The following is a 15,063-nucleotide window of genomic DNA, read 5'->3' as shown; positions in this document are numbered from 1 at the left end:
AGTAGCATGCCTCCACTTGAGATAGCTTTCAGCCACAAACAAGGCTGGCACCATTCCCCCTGCCATCTTGACACTGACATCTGACAGTTACAGTGCCACAGCGGCACCCTGGAAGTGACACTACGCTGCCAGGGTGTCACTGCCAAGGTGTCACTGCCGGAATGGCAGGGGCAAGTGCCAGGTTGAAGCTGCAAAGGAACGGGGCCTGAGGGGGAGGGGGATCTTTTGTGACCCCGTATCGGAGTATCTGTCTTGTTGGGGGAGGGTGAGGCCTCTGACTGGGGGTCACGTCACCCTCATGCCTGCGTGGTGTGGGGCCTGGGTGACCCCTACATTTAGCGGTGGGGCAGTGGTTGGCCCTTGTTGGTGAAGGTTTGGGGGTTCTCCCTTGGTCTGTTGGGGGTTGCCATTTTTGTGGGGGGGTGGGATTGCTTTCAATTAACTTTTAGATGGAGGTGCCACCTTGAAAGGACATCTCAATCTCTCCGAAGCCGAGCTGGCCAATATGTTCCCATTTGGGATTTTTTTCCCCAACAACACGTAACGCTGATGGTGCCAGTGGGAAACATTCTGGCTTTCCTGCTTACGGCACAATTTAGTTTTTATTCGCAGCCTTTTCGTGATCATTGCCTCCTTTTGCAAGATAAAGCTTGTCAAGGCTTTGTGCAGGGAGCCTGTAGACAGTCCAAATAGTTCAACTGTAGATAATAAGACTCCTAATCCCAGGGTTGCCATCTTGAGACCCAAAGTGAGTAATCACTTTCTCTTAAACTTTTAATCAAGATGACTTTTGGTTATTTTTACCCAAACGTGCCCTGAAATTAAATGCGACAAACCATTTTCTACACTGAAAGTTGAGAATCACGTTTGCTGAAATGTCCTGATTATACATCTTCATTTACTGAATCAGAAGCAAATTTTGCAGAGGGAATAGTTATTTAATAGTGAGCCAGTGTTGCAATGGCTAACGCGTCTGACTACAGATCAGGAGATTCTAGGTTCAAATCCTGGCTGGCTTGGTCTAAGATTTACTGGTGGCACGGTGGCACAATGGCTAGCATGACTGCTTCACAGCACCAGGGATCTGGATTTGATTCCCGGCTTGGGTTTCTGTCTGGGTGGAGTCTGCACCTTCTCCCTGTGTCTGCCTGGGTTTCCTCCAGATGCTCCGGTTTCCTTGAACTGTCCAAAAGACGTGCAGGTTGGGTGGATTGGCAAAGCTAAATGCTCCCTCGGTACATCCGAACAGGCGCCAGAGTGTGGCGACTGGGGGATTTTCACAATAATTTCAATGCAGTATTAATGTAAGCCTACTTGTGACACTAATAAATGTACATACATGCTCACTGTTAAGTGGACTAACTACAAGTACATCCAATTGTTTATGATGCACAAGTCTAAAAATGAACTTTATTGTTAGTCCATGCCAAGCCAACTTGTTTGTTTTAATGCTACCGTTGACACTGACCTCAGTGCTACAACTGAGTATACGCAGGAAGTGTTCTCTGTTTCGGCACAAACAAACACAGCCCTTCTCTGTACCACTCGATACCTGTGCCCATCAAATAATATTCCATCTCATTTTTACATGGTCAATTTGTCTCAGCATCTGGAGGAGAGAGTGCCAGATTTCTACTATCTTTTGTGTGTGCAAAACAAAAATTCTCCCTTCACATCTGTTTGTTTTTCACCCATGAATGCTCAGCACATCCTAGCCTTGGTGGATAATAGGAAAATAATAAAAGGGAAAAGCTAACAAAGCTAAGGAGGATCATAGAATGGAATTACCTGTGTTACTTGGACGAGGCACAAGTCAAATAAGGCCGTGAGGCCAATACCTAGGACGGGATTTTAGGGCCACACTCGCCCCCAAGACCGGAAAATCCCACCCAAGGTCAACGGACCTTAGTATGCTCCATGTTCCGCCCACTATGATTCCCGTGGCGGGCAGGACGGATAAGGTTCCACCCTCAATGTCTCAGACTGAGCAAACTCAGTGTGTGTGTTCAGCACAGTAGTATGTTCATCCAGATATCCTCACCCTTTTATACCACTTATCAACCCTTCTCAGCTCATTGTAATGGCTCTACCTCTACAGCTAATGTCCCGCACTCAGATATTCCCTATAATGTCGCTACTCCCGAAGGGAGTGAACTTACACCTCGAATTTTGGCGCAGCAGAAACCAAATAGATCCCCGCTGTTTTACGGTAATTGTTGGAGTTTCTTGTTTACCTTCACCGAGACCTTCCCCAACATTTTCTGCTTCTTTTTACAATATCAGTGCGCACATTCCATCAAACATTGAAAAGCTTCTACAAACATTCAATGCCCACGATGGTGGTTGGTCGGATGGTTTATTTTTTGTCTCACTTAGCAAAGGATGTTATAGAACATAGAACATAGAACATTACAGCGCAGAACAGGCCCTTCGGCCCACGATGTTGCGCCGACCAGTTAAAAAACAATGACCCACTAACCTAAACCAATCCCTTTTCGTCCATAAACCTATCCACAGATCTCTTAAACGCCCCCAAACTAGGTGCATTTACAACCGCAGCAGGCAGGGCATTTCAATCCCTCACCACCCTCTGGGTAAAGAGCCTACCCCTGACATCCGTCCTATAACTACCCCCCCTTAATTTAAAGCCATGCCCCCTCGTGCTAGCTTTCTCCATCCGAGGAAAAAGGCTATCACTATCCACCCTATCTAAACCTCTAATCATCTTATATGTTTCAATAAGATCCCCTCTTAGCCGCCTTCTTTCCAGCGAAAACAACCCCAAATCCCTCAGTCTCTCCTCATAGGACCTCCCCTCCATACCAGGCAACATCCTGGTAAACCTCCTCTGCACCCTCTCCAAAGCCTCCACATCCTTCCTGTAATGTGGGGACCAGAACTGCACACAGTACTCCAAGTGCAGCCGCACCAGAGTTGTGTACAGTTGCAACATGACGCTGCGACTCCTAAATTCAATCCCCCTACCAATAAACGCCAAGACACCGTATGCCTTCTTAACAACCCTATCTACAGATCAGATCAAAGTTTAACTCAAATCAGTGTTTTCATATAGTCCAAAGTCAGCAACAAGACACATTACGCTCACAACAAATTCTTTACTCTCCCGGGCTCCTTCCTGACATTCACTAAGTCACCTGCCTCTTTACCAAGACTCAATCTCTGCTTATATAATCCAGTGAGGCAGCACAGCTAATCCTCATTGCACTGATTCCTGATAGGGATGCTCCTTCAGACTGCCATGTGGTTTCCAGGTTGAATTCAGTGGGCATCTTGGTGGTGGACCCTGTCAATAAACTGGAGAATATTTTGGGAAAGTACTGCTCTTCTACACACAGCCACTGGTGACAGATCTTTTACAGTAAAGGTGGTTGCTCTCCGCTCTGTACTCCGGCCCCCCCCGTTCACGCTAATTCTTCCGTTTTGGTATGCGATTGGCCAGAAATTTGGGTGCAAACTGTGGTGGGGAAAATGGGCATACGGACGGGCAATTATATTCCCACCGGAATTTCAACCGCATTGGGTTCAAGTAGGAGTGTTGACACCCGTGAGAGTTACTCCTTCAGTAACGTGACTGGAATGTGCAGCACGGGGCACTATATTCACAACACCATTCGAAGAATATTTTGATATAACCCTTCTTCAATTATAAACATGCTATCATAGAATCATACAGTACATAAGAGGCCCTTCAGCCCATTGAGTCTGCACTGACACGCAAGCAACACCTGACCACTTACCCAATCCCATTTACCAGCACTTGGCCCAATCTGGGTCCCTGGCGCTGTTATGATGTGCCAGTTGCTTATTCGGATACTTTTAAAGCTCGTGAGGCTATTTGCCTCTATCACCCTCCCAGTAAGAAGTCTCACAACACCAGGGTGAAGTCCAACAGGTTTATTCAGGTCATCTAATGAAGGAGCAGCGCTCTGAAAGCTCGTGACTCCAAATAAACCTGTTGGACATTAATTTGGTGTTGTGAGACTTCTCACTGTGCCCACCCCAGTCCAACGGCAGCATCTCCACATCATGACCGTCCTCCTAGGCAGCGCATTCCAGACCATCTCCACCCTCTGGGTAAGAATGTTTTCCCTCCCTAAACCCCACCACCCACCCCAACCTTGACCCTGTGTCCCCTCGTGACTGACCCTTCAACTAAGGGGGGCAGCTGCTTTCCATCTATTCTGCCCATGTCCCTCGTGAACTTGCATACCTCGATCAGATGCTATGTTTTACAGCAAAAGCAACTTCATTGTACTTTTGATGTAGAGACGTGCCCCACACTGCCTCAAAGGTGGATGGATCTTTCATGTTCATTGCACGCAGTAGCCAGCGGTGAGGCAGCTTTACTGAAAGACCGAATGTGCATTTCTATAGCGCCTTTCACCACCTCAGGATTTCCCAAAGGGCTTCACCATTGGGTTGTAGGAAATGTGCCAGCCAATTCAGACACAGCAAGCTGCCACAAACAACAGTGATAAATAATGGTCAGGACAGTGGTTATAAAAAAGATACGTGGGTTAGGTTGACTGGCCACGCTAAATTAATCCTAGTCTCAGGGGGATTAGCCGGGTAAATATGAGGGCTTACGGGAATAGGCTCTGGGTGGGATTGTGGTTGGTGCAGACTTGATGGGCTGAATGGCCTCCTTCTATACTGTCAGATTCAATTGGTTAACTTCCCTAACTCTTTAAATAGCGCCATGGGATCTTCTGCGTCCATTAGCCATTGTTCAACAGCACATCCGAGGGATTGTACCTCTGACAAAGCAGCACCCCCTCAGTAACAGCACCAGTGTGTCAGCCTGGGTTAAAGTGCAGCTCGAACCCGCAACTTCCTGACTCCAATCTCCCTCCCTCCAAAGGGAAACGCAGTCCTGTTTTGAGCTATTCTCATCACTGGGTCACACATTCCACAGCGCCATTAACTCCGTCAGAACCTGGGCACGCACATCGGAAAAGGTGGAGCTCCCAGTCCAGACTCCCGTGTTCACTGGAGACAGAGTGGAGGTTTGCAGACTGCAACATTTAAGGAGCTGACACGATCTCACCCCAGCAGTCCCGACCCCAGTTCAACATGGAAAGGAAATAAGTCAGTCAGTTTAAAGTGTCCACATTCTGTCTATTTGTTTTCAGCTAAAAATGGTGGAACCATCCAGTCGGTCAGTAGCACCCGTGGGTAGAATCATGGGATCCCTACACTACAGAAGGAGGCCATTCAGCCCATCAAGTCTGTACCGGCCACAATCCCATGCAGGCCCCTATTCCCATAACGCCGTGCACTTACCCTAGCTATTCCCCCTAACACTAAGGGGCAATTTATCATGGCCAGTGCACGTAACCCACACATCTTTGGAGTGTGGGAGGGAATCAGAGCACCCGGAGGAAACCCACACAGACATGGGGAAGACTTGCAAACTCCACACTGACAAATAACCAAGCCGGGAGTTGAACCTGGGTCCCTGGCGCTGTGAGGCAGCAGTGCCAACCACTGTGCCGCCCAGATAGAGGAAGCTAGGCTTTCATGTCGATGACCTATTGTCAAAACCTGAAATTTCACCGACCTAAAATGTTAACCGTACCTTCCACTGGCCAGGTGCTGTTTGATGTGCTGAGTGTTTCCAGCATTATCTGTTCTTGATTCAGATTTCCAGCATCTACTGGTGCTTTTCAATTTCATCTTGAGCCTTATTCAAAGTGTAAGTACAGTCTTGACTTGACTTAACTGAATTTTGGAGAGATATCTAGCTTCTCCAAGGTTAGAAGCTGTACAAGTGGAAGTTCAATAGGCACGAAAATACTTATCAAAGGGAGAGCTTTCATCAATGCCTTTACTGGTGACGCAGGGGGATAGTGAGTAAATAAACATTTCTCTTTTGACATTCAAGGATAACTTGTTTTGTGATTCTTTGCAGGAACTTGATGCCCAAAGCTCTTGACGGTCAGATTGTGATGGAGAAAACACCCAGGTACTTTGTGACGGCGGAGGCTCCAGGTCGTATCCATGCAATGTCCAAGGACACCAAACTGATAGTAGTTGTACGGGACCCAGTGACAAGAGCAATCTCGGACTACACCCAGATCATCTCGAAAGCACCAGGTATCCCAGGCTTTGAAACTCTCACTTTCAAAAACAGGACTACGGGCCGGATAGACGCATCTTGGAGCCCAATATGGATTGGGATCTATGCTCAGCACTTGGAGAACTGGCTCCAATACTTCCCCTTGTCCCAGATGCACTTTGTCAACGGGGAAAGACTGATCAGCGATCCAGCCGGAGAGCTGGGAAAAGTCCAGGACTTCCTCGGCCTGCAGAGAATGATAACTGACGAACACTTCTTCTTCAACGAGACCAAGGGTTTCCCCTGCCTGAAGAAGCCTCAGGGCAATGGCAAACCTCACTGCCTGGGCAAAACAAAAGGCAGGATCCACCCCAACATAGACCCAAGGGTGGTGGAGAAGCTGCGGGAGTTCTACCGGCCTTTTAACCATCATTTCTACCAGATGACAGGCCAGGATTTTGGCTGGGAATGAAAGATGGGGGAAAAGAACTGAAACACCGGCAGAAGAATGGGAGATAGTGATCGCCGTGCCAACAACTCAAAGTTCACACATGATGTTGAAGATAGCACATGCATTTACCAACCGGTGGAGGGGTGTGTCTACTCTGCATCTGTTAATCTACGAACCTTGGAGAGACCAGGCATCTGGGCGTTAAGACTTTATAAAGACTGCGGACATTTTCATTCAATATTTACTCAAATCTTCATCACACCTTAAGAAGGGCAACGCCCAAATTGCAAGGCAGATTGACTTTATTTTCGCTTGCAATGGTCCTCAACAATGTTTTTTTTATATATATACATATATATATATATAAATAGATATATATATCTATTAACAGCAAGGTCACAAGAGTGAATAACACCAGGGTTGAGGTCCCTTTCGATTCACTAGCACTGGAAAACTGTATTACACAGCAAGCTATCATTTCTATGAAGCAATGCATAGCTGTTCAGTGCCACACTGGCACTTTTATCACTTTCCCTGTGTCATCACAGTTACTGCTTTGCTGTAACAGCAGCTTCCTGACATCATAAAAAGAGCTTGACTGCCTGCATTGTTTTGCTTTACTTTCCAGCAAACTTCCAGTTAGTTTACCTTCCCTACCCCCACATCACCGTCTGTGATATGAACGAAAGTGGGGGGCTTGGGGAGGGGGGAGCAGCGGAATATCTCTCACACCCGTGAGAAAAGCTTTTATAACTGGTTTGTGCCTGGCCTTGAGAGAACCTCCTCTCCTGTAGAACAAGAGCCAGGATTCTCTATTGTTCCCCGTTGTGTATCCTTTATCCATGTTGTATATATGTGTGGTTTTCCGCAAATCATTCTATTTTTCACAGCTCCAGTAAAGTCCGCGTAACAGAACTGATGTTGCTTCATTTTTCTTTTGTCTCAGCTGAATGCTTTTCACAACTCACAGAAAGAATTTGACACACTTTCGAGGAACTTTCCCATGCTCGGTGCTGTTGACTTGTGCCTGACAATCCAAATGTAAGTGCAGTCCTTGAGACCCCGTGAAAATATTTGTGCAGTCCCGGGAACTAATACTGGTACTGTTCTGGTGACCCTCCCCCACCCCCCTCACCCAGACTTTATCCCCATAGCCCCCTGAAACTTTGGGGCCATCCAACCTAACTTGCACATCTTTGGAGTGTGGGAGGAAACCAGAGCACCCGGAGGAAACCCACGCGGAAACGGGGAGAACGTGCAAACTCCACACAGACAGTGACCCAAGCCGGGAATCGAACCCGGGTCCCTGGCGCTATGAGGCAGCAATGTTAACCACTGTGCCACCGCACTGCTCAACATCCCCAACATCTCTCCCAGACTGTAGGCATCCTGAAGTGAAGCAGCACTACCTTTGCAGAAAATGCTATTTGTACCAGTGTACAGCAACAGAAGTAACAATTCATCAACAAATACATATTTCATCGGCCTTTCAGGGTCTCCTTGCTTCCAGGGATGACACTTTTGAGAACACAGGCTTCTAATTAAGGTCTAACAACAAGAAGCAACTGATGGAAGTGTGATATACTGCCTCGGTACAGCAATTTTGCTATTAGTTATTCCCAGAGGCAGACAAAATGCCAGTTTCTGAGCTGAACTAGTGATAATAAGTCACTTGCTGTAACAAATCACTTGCTTTTCATATGACGCACTCGCTAATTTAGCCATCTCCATTCTAATGTATGCAAGGAAGTTCTTCATCAGTTCAGCCTCTTAATTATCTAGCTGATGTGAACCCTCCTTGACTCCCGGGAGTTTAATCTGAATAAAACTGTCACAAGTTGCTTCTGGTGTTGTAAAAGATATCTGTCTCCTGTTTCCAATCTATTTGTTTGCTCTGGGGCCTGAGTATAGTTTCAGAAGTCCAACCTCTGCCTTCCTCCAGGATAACATGATAAAGAGTCACGGATTCTTCCTTTGGCTTCTGTAACTCTGTTCTGTTGGGTTCCCCGATCCGTGTGAGAATGGCAAGACCTTGGTGGGTCATTAGACAAGGTCCAATACGTTGACATGGAAAGATCCAGGCCAAATTCTTAATTTGATGAGCGACGACAAGGCCCCAGTCTTTGATTTCCCTGACCCAACGGAAACCAGGATGAGTGGGGATGGGGGCTTTTAACATTTAAGAGAAACTTGGACAGGTACATGGATGAGGGGAGTGTGGAGGGATATGGTCCAGGTGCAGGTCGGTGAGACTAGGCAGAAAAACGGTTTGGCACAGACAAGAAGGGCCAAAAGGCCTGGTCCTGTGCTGTAATGTTCTATGGTTCTATCTAGATCCGGATTGGTGCTGCCACCAGAATTAGCAATGTCGATCTGAGGGGAATGGTCGGGCCGGGGTTGGGGGTGCAGGGGCGGGGGCGGTGGCGGGAGTGTCAATTCCTCTGTTGGGTCAATTCGCCTGGGGACCGAATCCTGGGTCAAACCTGCCGGAAGCCAAACCCTGGGTCAATCCTGCGGGGAAATGCTATCATGTAAGAAGTGTGACAGCAAGCTGCGCACAGCAAGATCCCACAAACAATAATGTGGCAATAATCGAGGGCTACATGTCAGCCAGCGCAGCAGTGATTATTCCCCTACTTTTCACCGAACATGGGATCGTTCCCACCCAGCGATACAGCGCCTGGGTTTAACGCCTTCCCTGAAAGGCAGTGGGGTGAATTTTCCCATTCCGCCCAGCACGGGAACCGTAGTGGGTGAGGGACGGACTATATGGAAAGGTCCATTGACCTCGTGCCGGATTGTCCAGCTTCGGGGCAAACTTGGCCGGAGAATCCCGCCTAGCATCTCTGCCAATGTGGCACTCCCGCAGTAACGCGTCAAGCTTAATTATGGTGCTCAGTTCCCTGGAATAGGGTTTGAACCCAGGTTTTTGTGTCTCAGAAGGGATGGTGCTGCTAACTGAACCATAGTAGATGCAGCAGTTGTTTTATCAAACCATACAGGTTGGGGTTCTTTGCGATTGCAGGTACAGTTTTGTATGTATTTGTTTATAATGACAGTTTGCAGTGTATATTCAGCTTTCTGACATAGAACATAGAGCCCTACAGTGCAGAAACAGGCCCTTCAGCCCACTGAGTCTGCACTGACCACAATCCCACCCATTCCCTACCCCCATACCCTACACATTTACCCGCTAATCCCTCAAACCTACACATCCCGGGACACTAAGGGGCAATTTCTTAGCACGGCCAATCAACCTAACCCACACATCTTTGGACTGTGGGAGGAAACCAGAGCACCTGGAGGAAACCCACACAGACATGAGGAGAATGTGCAAACTCCACACAGACAGTGACTCGAGCCGAGAATCGAACCCAGGACCCTGGAGCTGTGAAGCAGCAGTGCTAACCACTTTGCTACCTTGCTGCCGTGCTTTGTAAAGTTTGCTTTTCCTCTCCACAGCCCATCTGCTTTTTCCAATCTCAGTAAGCAGTCTCACAACACCAGGTTAAAGTCCAACCAGTTTATTTGATAGTAAACCCACAAGCTTTCGGGGTTTTCCCCTTCGTCAGGTGGGTGGAGAGTTTACTATCAAATAAACTGGTTGGACTTTAACCTGGTGTTGTGAGACTCCTTACTGTGTTTACCCCAGTCCAAAGCCGGCATCTCCACAACATGACTGTTCCAATCTCCACAGGTTTGAATATGCGCTAATGTCAAATGTTGCACTTTTGTAAGATCTGCGATGATGGTCGGATTATTTCAGTCCTTTCCCAGCCAGTGTTTTTCTCCCTGTCCTCTCATTACCCCAGCAGTGTGCTTTGCTTTAAGGTCATTGCATCTCAATAAATTGGAACCATTTTATTCAATGGAAGACATTATAATGTAAGTGTTAACCACATTTGATGATTGTATGAAAGCCATCTGAAGCATTTGCTCTCTTTCCCCATTAGTAATTCCACGCACCTTACACTAGAGGAAGGCAGACAACCTGCCTGTAAGCCCCTTGCAAAATGCTTTCAGATTGACGACCTGAATGTACCTTAGAGGAGCCTCTCGCTGTTAACTGGGAGCTTATCTGGTCAACACCTTGCTTTGGGGATGTACCCGGATTAGGGAGCTCTTCAAGTATAACGTCCCCTCAGGAGAGTTGTTCTTGAGCTTTTTGAGCAGGCAATGCAACTTATTCTTGCTATTCTTCCTCCACTTGCATTTCTGTCTGAAAGGCAGCAAGTTTTCCTTCATGGGCTGTGGGCCAGGTCCGCATTTGTTGCCCTTGAGATGGTGGTGATGTGCCACTTTCTTGAACTGCTTACAGTCCTTCTGTTGCCGGGAGACCCCCACAGTGCAAAGAGTTTCAGGATTTTGACCCGATGACAGCAAAGGAACAACAATATGGTTCCAAGTCAGGGTGGTAAGCGACTTGGAGGGGGTACATTCAGGTGGTGGTGTTCCCAGGCATCTGCTGCACTGGTAGAGGTCACAGGGTTGAAAGGTGCTGCTGAAGGAGGTTTGCAGGTTGCTGCAGCATATCTTGGGTATGGTCAGGCTGGCATCGCACAGTGGTGGTGCAGTGAGTGAATTTTAAGGGTGGTAGCTAGGGTGCCAGCTCGGGCTGCTTTGCCCTGTATGGTGTTGAGATTCTTGAGATCATCAATACTTGGCACTTATTTGATACGAAAATTACTTGCCACTTACCAGTTCAAACCTGAATGGTGTAAAGGTCTTGCTGCGTGTGGGCATGGACTGCTTCTATATCTGAGGAGTTTTGAATGGCATTGAACATTGTGCAGTTATCAACGATTAGTCCTACATCTGTAGATCATTGATGAAACAGCTAAAGATGGTGGGACTGAGGACACTACCATGAGGTAGTGATGTCCTGGGAATGAGAAGTTTGGCACCACCATCCACAGCCATCTCTCACTGTGCTTGGCGTGTCTCCAGCCAGTAGAGAGTTTTACTCCGATGCCCATTGACTTCAGTTTCGCTGGGGTTTCTTGATGCCACACTCGGTCGAATGCAGCCTTGATGTCCAGGGCAGTCACTCTCACCTCAACTCTTAAGTTCAAATCTTTTGTCCTTGTTTGGATTAAAGCTGTAATGAGATCAGGGGCTGAGTGGCCTTGGCAGAACCCAAACTGAGCACGTGATCGCTGACTATAGCACTGTTGACAACAACTCCCCTCTCATTGCCAATGATCAAGAGTAGACTGATTGGGGTGTTAATCAATTGGATGGGATTTGTAGACAGGAAATAGCTGGGAACATTTCCTCATTGTCAGGCAGATGTCAGCCTTGTGGTTGTACCAGAGTGCCTGTGTTCGGGGAGTGGCAGGTTCTGGAGCACAATCTTCAGTACCATTGCCAGAATATTGTCAGGACTTGTATTCCTTAGGAATATCTAATGCCTTTTGCTGTCTCTTGATACCACATGGAGTGAATTGAATTGGCAGAAGACTGATGCAGGGGGCCTCTGGAGGAGGCTGAGAGATGGATCATCAACTTGGCAGCTCTAGCTGAAGATTGCTGCAAATACTTATCTTTTGTGCTGGGTTCCATTGGGATGGGGATAGTTGATACTTGGGGGAGCTTTCACCTCCAGCGAATTGTTTAATCATCCACAACTGGCTATAGCAGTCTTTGCAGTGCGTAGATCTGATCCATTGGCTGTGGAATCGTTTAGATGTGTCGCTTGCATGTTGCTTATGCTGTTTAGCATGCAAATAATCCAACGTTGACCACAAAGCTGAAACTACAAATGCTGTACTGAGGAAGTGCTGCACTGTTGGATGAGCGCTCTCAGGTTAGTATAAACGATAGCGTGGCATTTATTGAGCAAGAACAAAGGAGTTATCCCCGAAGTTAAGGCCAATTTTTATCCCACAACAGCTTTATAGGAACAGATTATCCAATCATTATCAGAATGCTGTTTGTGGAAGATTGCAATGTGCAAAGTTGCTGATTTTCCATATTAAAATTTCAAAAGTACCTCATTGCCTGCTCCCATCCATTGACCCTGTCTACACTTCCCGCTGCCTTGGAAAAGCAGCCAGCGTAATTATGGATCCCAAGTACCCCGGACATACTCTCTTCCACCTTCTTCCGTCGGGAAAAAGATACAAAATCCTGAGGTGATGTACCAAACAACTAAAGAACAGCTTCTTCCATGCTGCCATCGGACTTTTGAATGAGCCTACCTCGCACTAATTTGATCTTTCTGTACACCATAGCTATGATTGTAACACAACATTCTGCACTCTCTCGTTTCCTCCTCTGTGTACGGTAAGCTTTGTCTGTATAGCGCACAGGAAACAATACTTTTCATTGTATGTTAATGCATGTGACAATAATAAATCAAATCAAATCAAATAAGTGCTTTGAAATGCCTGATGGGCATAAAGTGGTACATAAATGTATATTTTCTAATTCTACCCGCTCTCTTTCTTTCATTCTGTCACTTACCCTCTCATTTAGAGCAGTGAACATCCCCGTTGCTTTCTGTTTCTGTTTCAGATTCACAGATCCTGAGATCTGGCATTGTGTGTCAGTCGGAGGTTAGTTTTTCAGGTGTGCTCTGTGAACTCTCCCACCTTACGCTCTCTGTAAATACTAAATTCATCTGCTGCCTGGATCCCAACTTGCACTAAGTTTTGTTTAACCATTGTCCTTGTGCCCGCTGACTTCCATTGGCTCCCAGTCCAGTAACAATATCACCCCTGGCTTTCTCCCTACCCATCTCAGTAACTGCCTTCTATCCCTGCAATATTCTGTGATACCTGCATTCTTCCAATTCTAACCTCTATTTAATCTCTTCACTGTCAGTGAGAGAGTAAGTGACAGAATGAAAGAAAGAGAGCGGTGGAAATAGAAAATATACATTTATGTAGCACCTTGTGCCCATCAGGCATATCAAAGCACTTTTGATTTGATTTATAATTGTCACATGCATTAATATACAATGAAAAGTATTGTTTCCTGTGCGCTAAACAGACAAAGCATACCATACATAGAGAAGGAAATGAGACTTTCAGACTTTCCTTAAAATCTAACTCTTCAATCAAGCTTTTCAAATGCCCTGACATCTCCTTGTGGCTCGAGGCCAAAGTTTACTTCATAACTTAACTGCAAATAATGTTAAACAACCTTATGGGTGCTATACAAACCCAAGCCGTAGCTCCCACTTTCCCCCGCCAGACGTTTCAGATGATGACATTGTCCTGCTTGAGGCAGACCAAGCTGTGAAATGGGGGTACAAGCTGGTAAATGTTCTCCCAGTTCCATGGTGGGAATAGGGGATCTGTGAACAGACACATGGAGGTTGCAGAATGAGGGTCGCAGTGTTGTAGCCTCATCCCCAACCTGTGCTCTTCTTAGACAATATTTTATCACATGTTTACTACTCATGGGTTTAAAAGAAAAGTTCTTTCACAGGATGTGGGCATCACTGCTTAGACGAGCATTTATTGCCTCACAGCACCAGGGACCCGGGTTCAATTCCAGCCTTGGGTCACTGTCATTGTGGAGTTTGCACATTCTCCCCGTGTCTGTGTGGGTTTCTTCTGGGTGCTCCGATTTCCTCCCATACTCCAAAGATGTGCAGGTTGGTGGATTAGCCATGGCAAATTTCCTCTTAGTGTCCCAAGATGTGTAGACTAGAGGGATTAATGGAGTTACAAAAAAAAAGTACAAAAATTAGTGTGGTTACAAAAACAGGACCTGGGTGGAATGTCAGAGAGTCAGTGATGACTTGATGGGATGAATGGCCTCCTCCTTCCCTGTAGGGATTCTATAGTCAACTAGGATTCTATGAATCTGAATTGTCTTCAGAAGGTGGTGGCTTTCTTGAACTGCCACAATCCATCAGTTGGAGAAAGAGTTCCAGGATTTTGACCCATTGACAGTCGAATGAATGGTAATATATTTCCAATTCAGTGACTTGGAAGGGAACTTCCAGGTGGTGGTGTTCCTAGGTATCTACTGCCCTTGTCACTCTAGATAGTAGTGGGCATGGGTTTGGAAAGTGCTGTCGAAGGAGCCTTGGTGAGTTGCTGCAGTGCAACTTGTGGATGGTACACACGGTTACCACTATCGGAGGTGAACGGAGTGAATATGTTATCAAGAAGGTATCAGGGAGTTTTACCATTGAACAGAGATACACTCAGTTTCAGCATGACCTTACTTTAAAAATGTAGAGTTATTAACAATCCCAACACTATTTAACTCAAAGTGCCAACACATACCACAAACCCCCTCTACCTCTGTTCCTGGTTACTGGTACTGTTTCTAACAGTAAGTGGCATCAGAGCCTCTTATGGACGAGATGGTGAACTGAGGGACTGTCTGCTTCTCAATAGGACATGAAAAATTCCATGTCACCATTTCAAAGATGACCTGTGGTGTTCACCCTGATGTCCTGGCCAACATTCACCCCTCGGCCAATATCACACAGCATGTTATCTGGTCATTGTTGCATTACTGTTTGTGGGAGCTTGCTGTGTAGAAACTGGCTTCCATCTTTCCTACACTTCAA

The 15,063-nt window shown here is 46.6% G+C and overlaps 1 protein-coding gene across 1 annotated transcript in view; it reads left to right on the top strand.

Annotated features, from left to right (window-relative positions):
• Positions 1–7,445, top strand: part of hs3st3l (heparan sulfate (glucosamine) 3-O-sulfotransferase 3-like) — a 175,813-nt gene extending 168,368 nt beyond the window's left edge. The window contains exon 2 of the mRNA XM_080209225.1: positions 5,933–7,445. Coding sequence (XP_080065351.1) covers positions 5,933–6,551 — 619 coding nt within the window. The 3' untranslated portion in view covers positions 6,552–7,445. The remainder of the gene's footprint in view (positions 1–5,932) is intronic.
• The last annotated feature ends 7,618 nt before the right edge of the window (positions 7,446–15,063 follow it).

Source organism: Carcharhinus amblyrhynchos, chromosome 21, assembly GCF_965287045.1.
Source record: "Carcharhinus amblyrhynchos chromosome 21, sCarAmb.v2.hapA, whole genome shotgun sequence".
NCBI classification, from domain to species: domain Eukaryota; kingdom Metazoa; phylum Chordata; class Chondrichthyes; order Carcharhiniformes; family Carcharhinidae; genus Carcharhinus; species Carcharhinus amblyrhynchos.
Note: the sequence above shows the minus strand (reverse complement) of the source record. Positions and strands in the feature narration are given on the sequence as shown.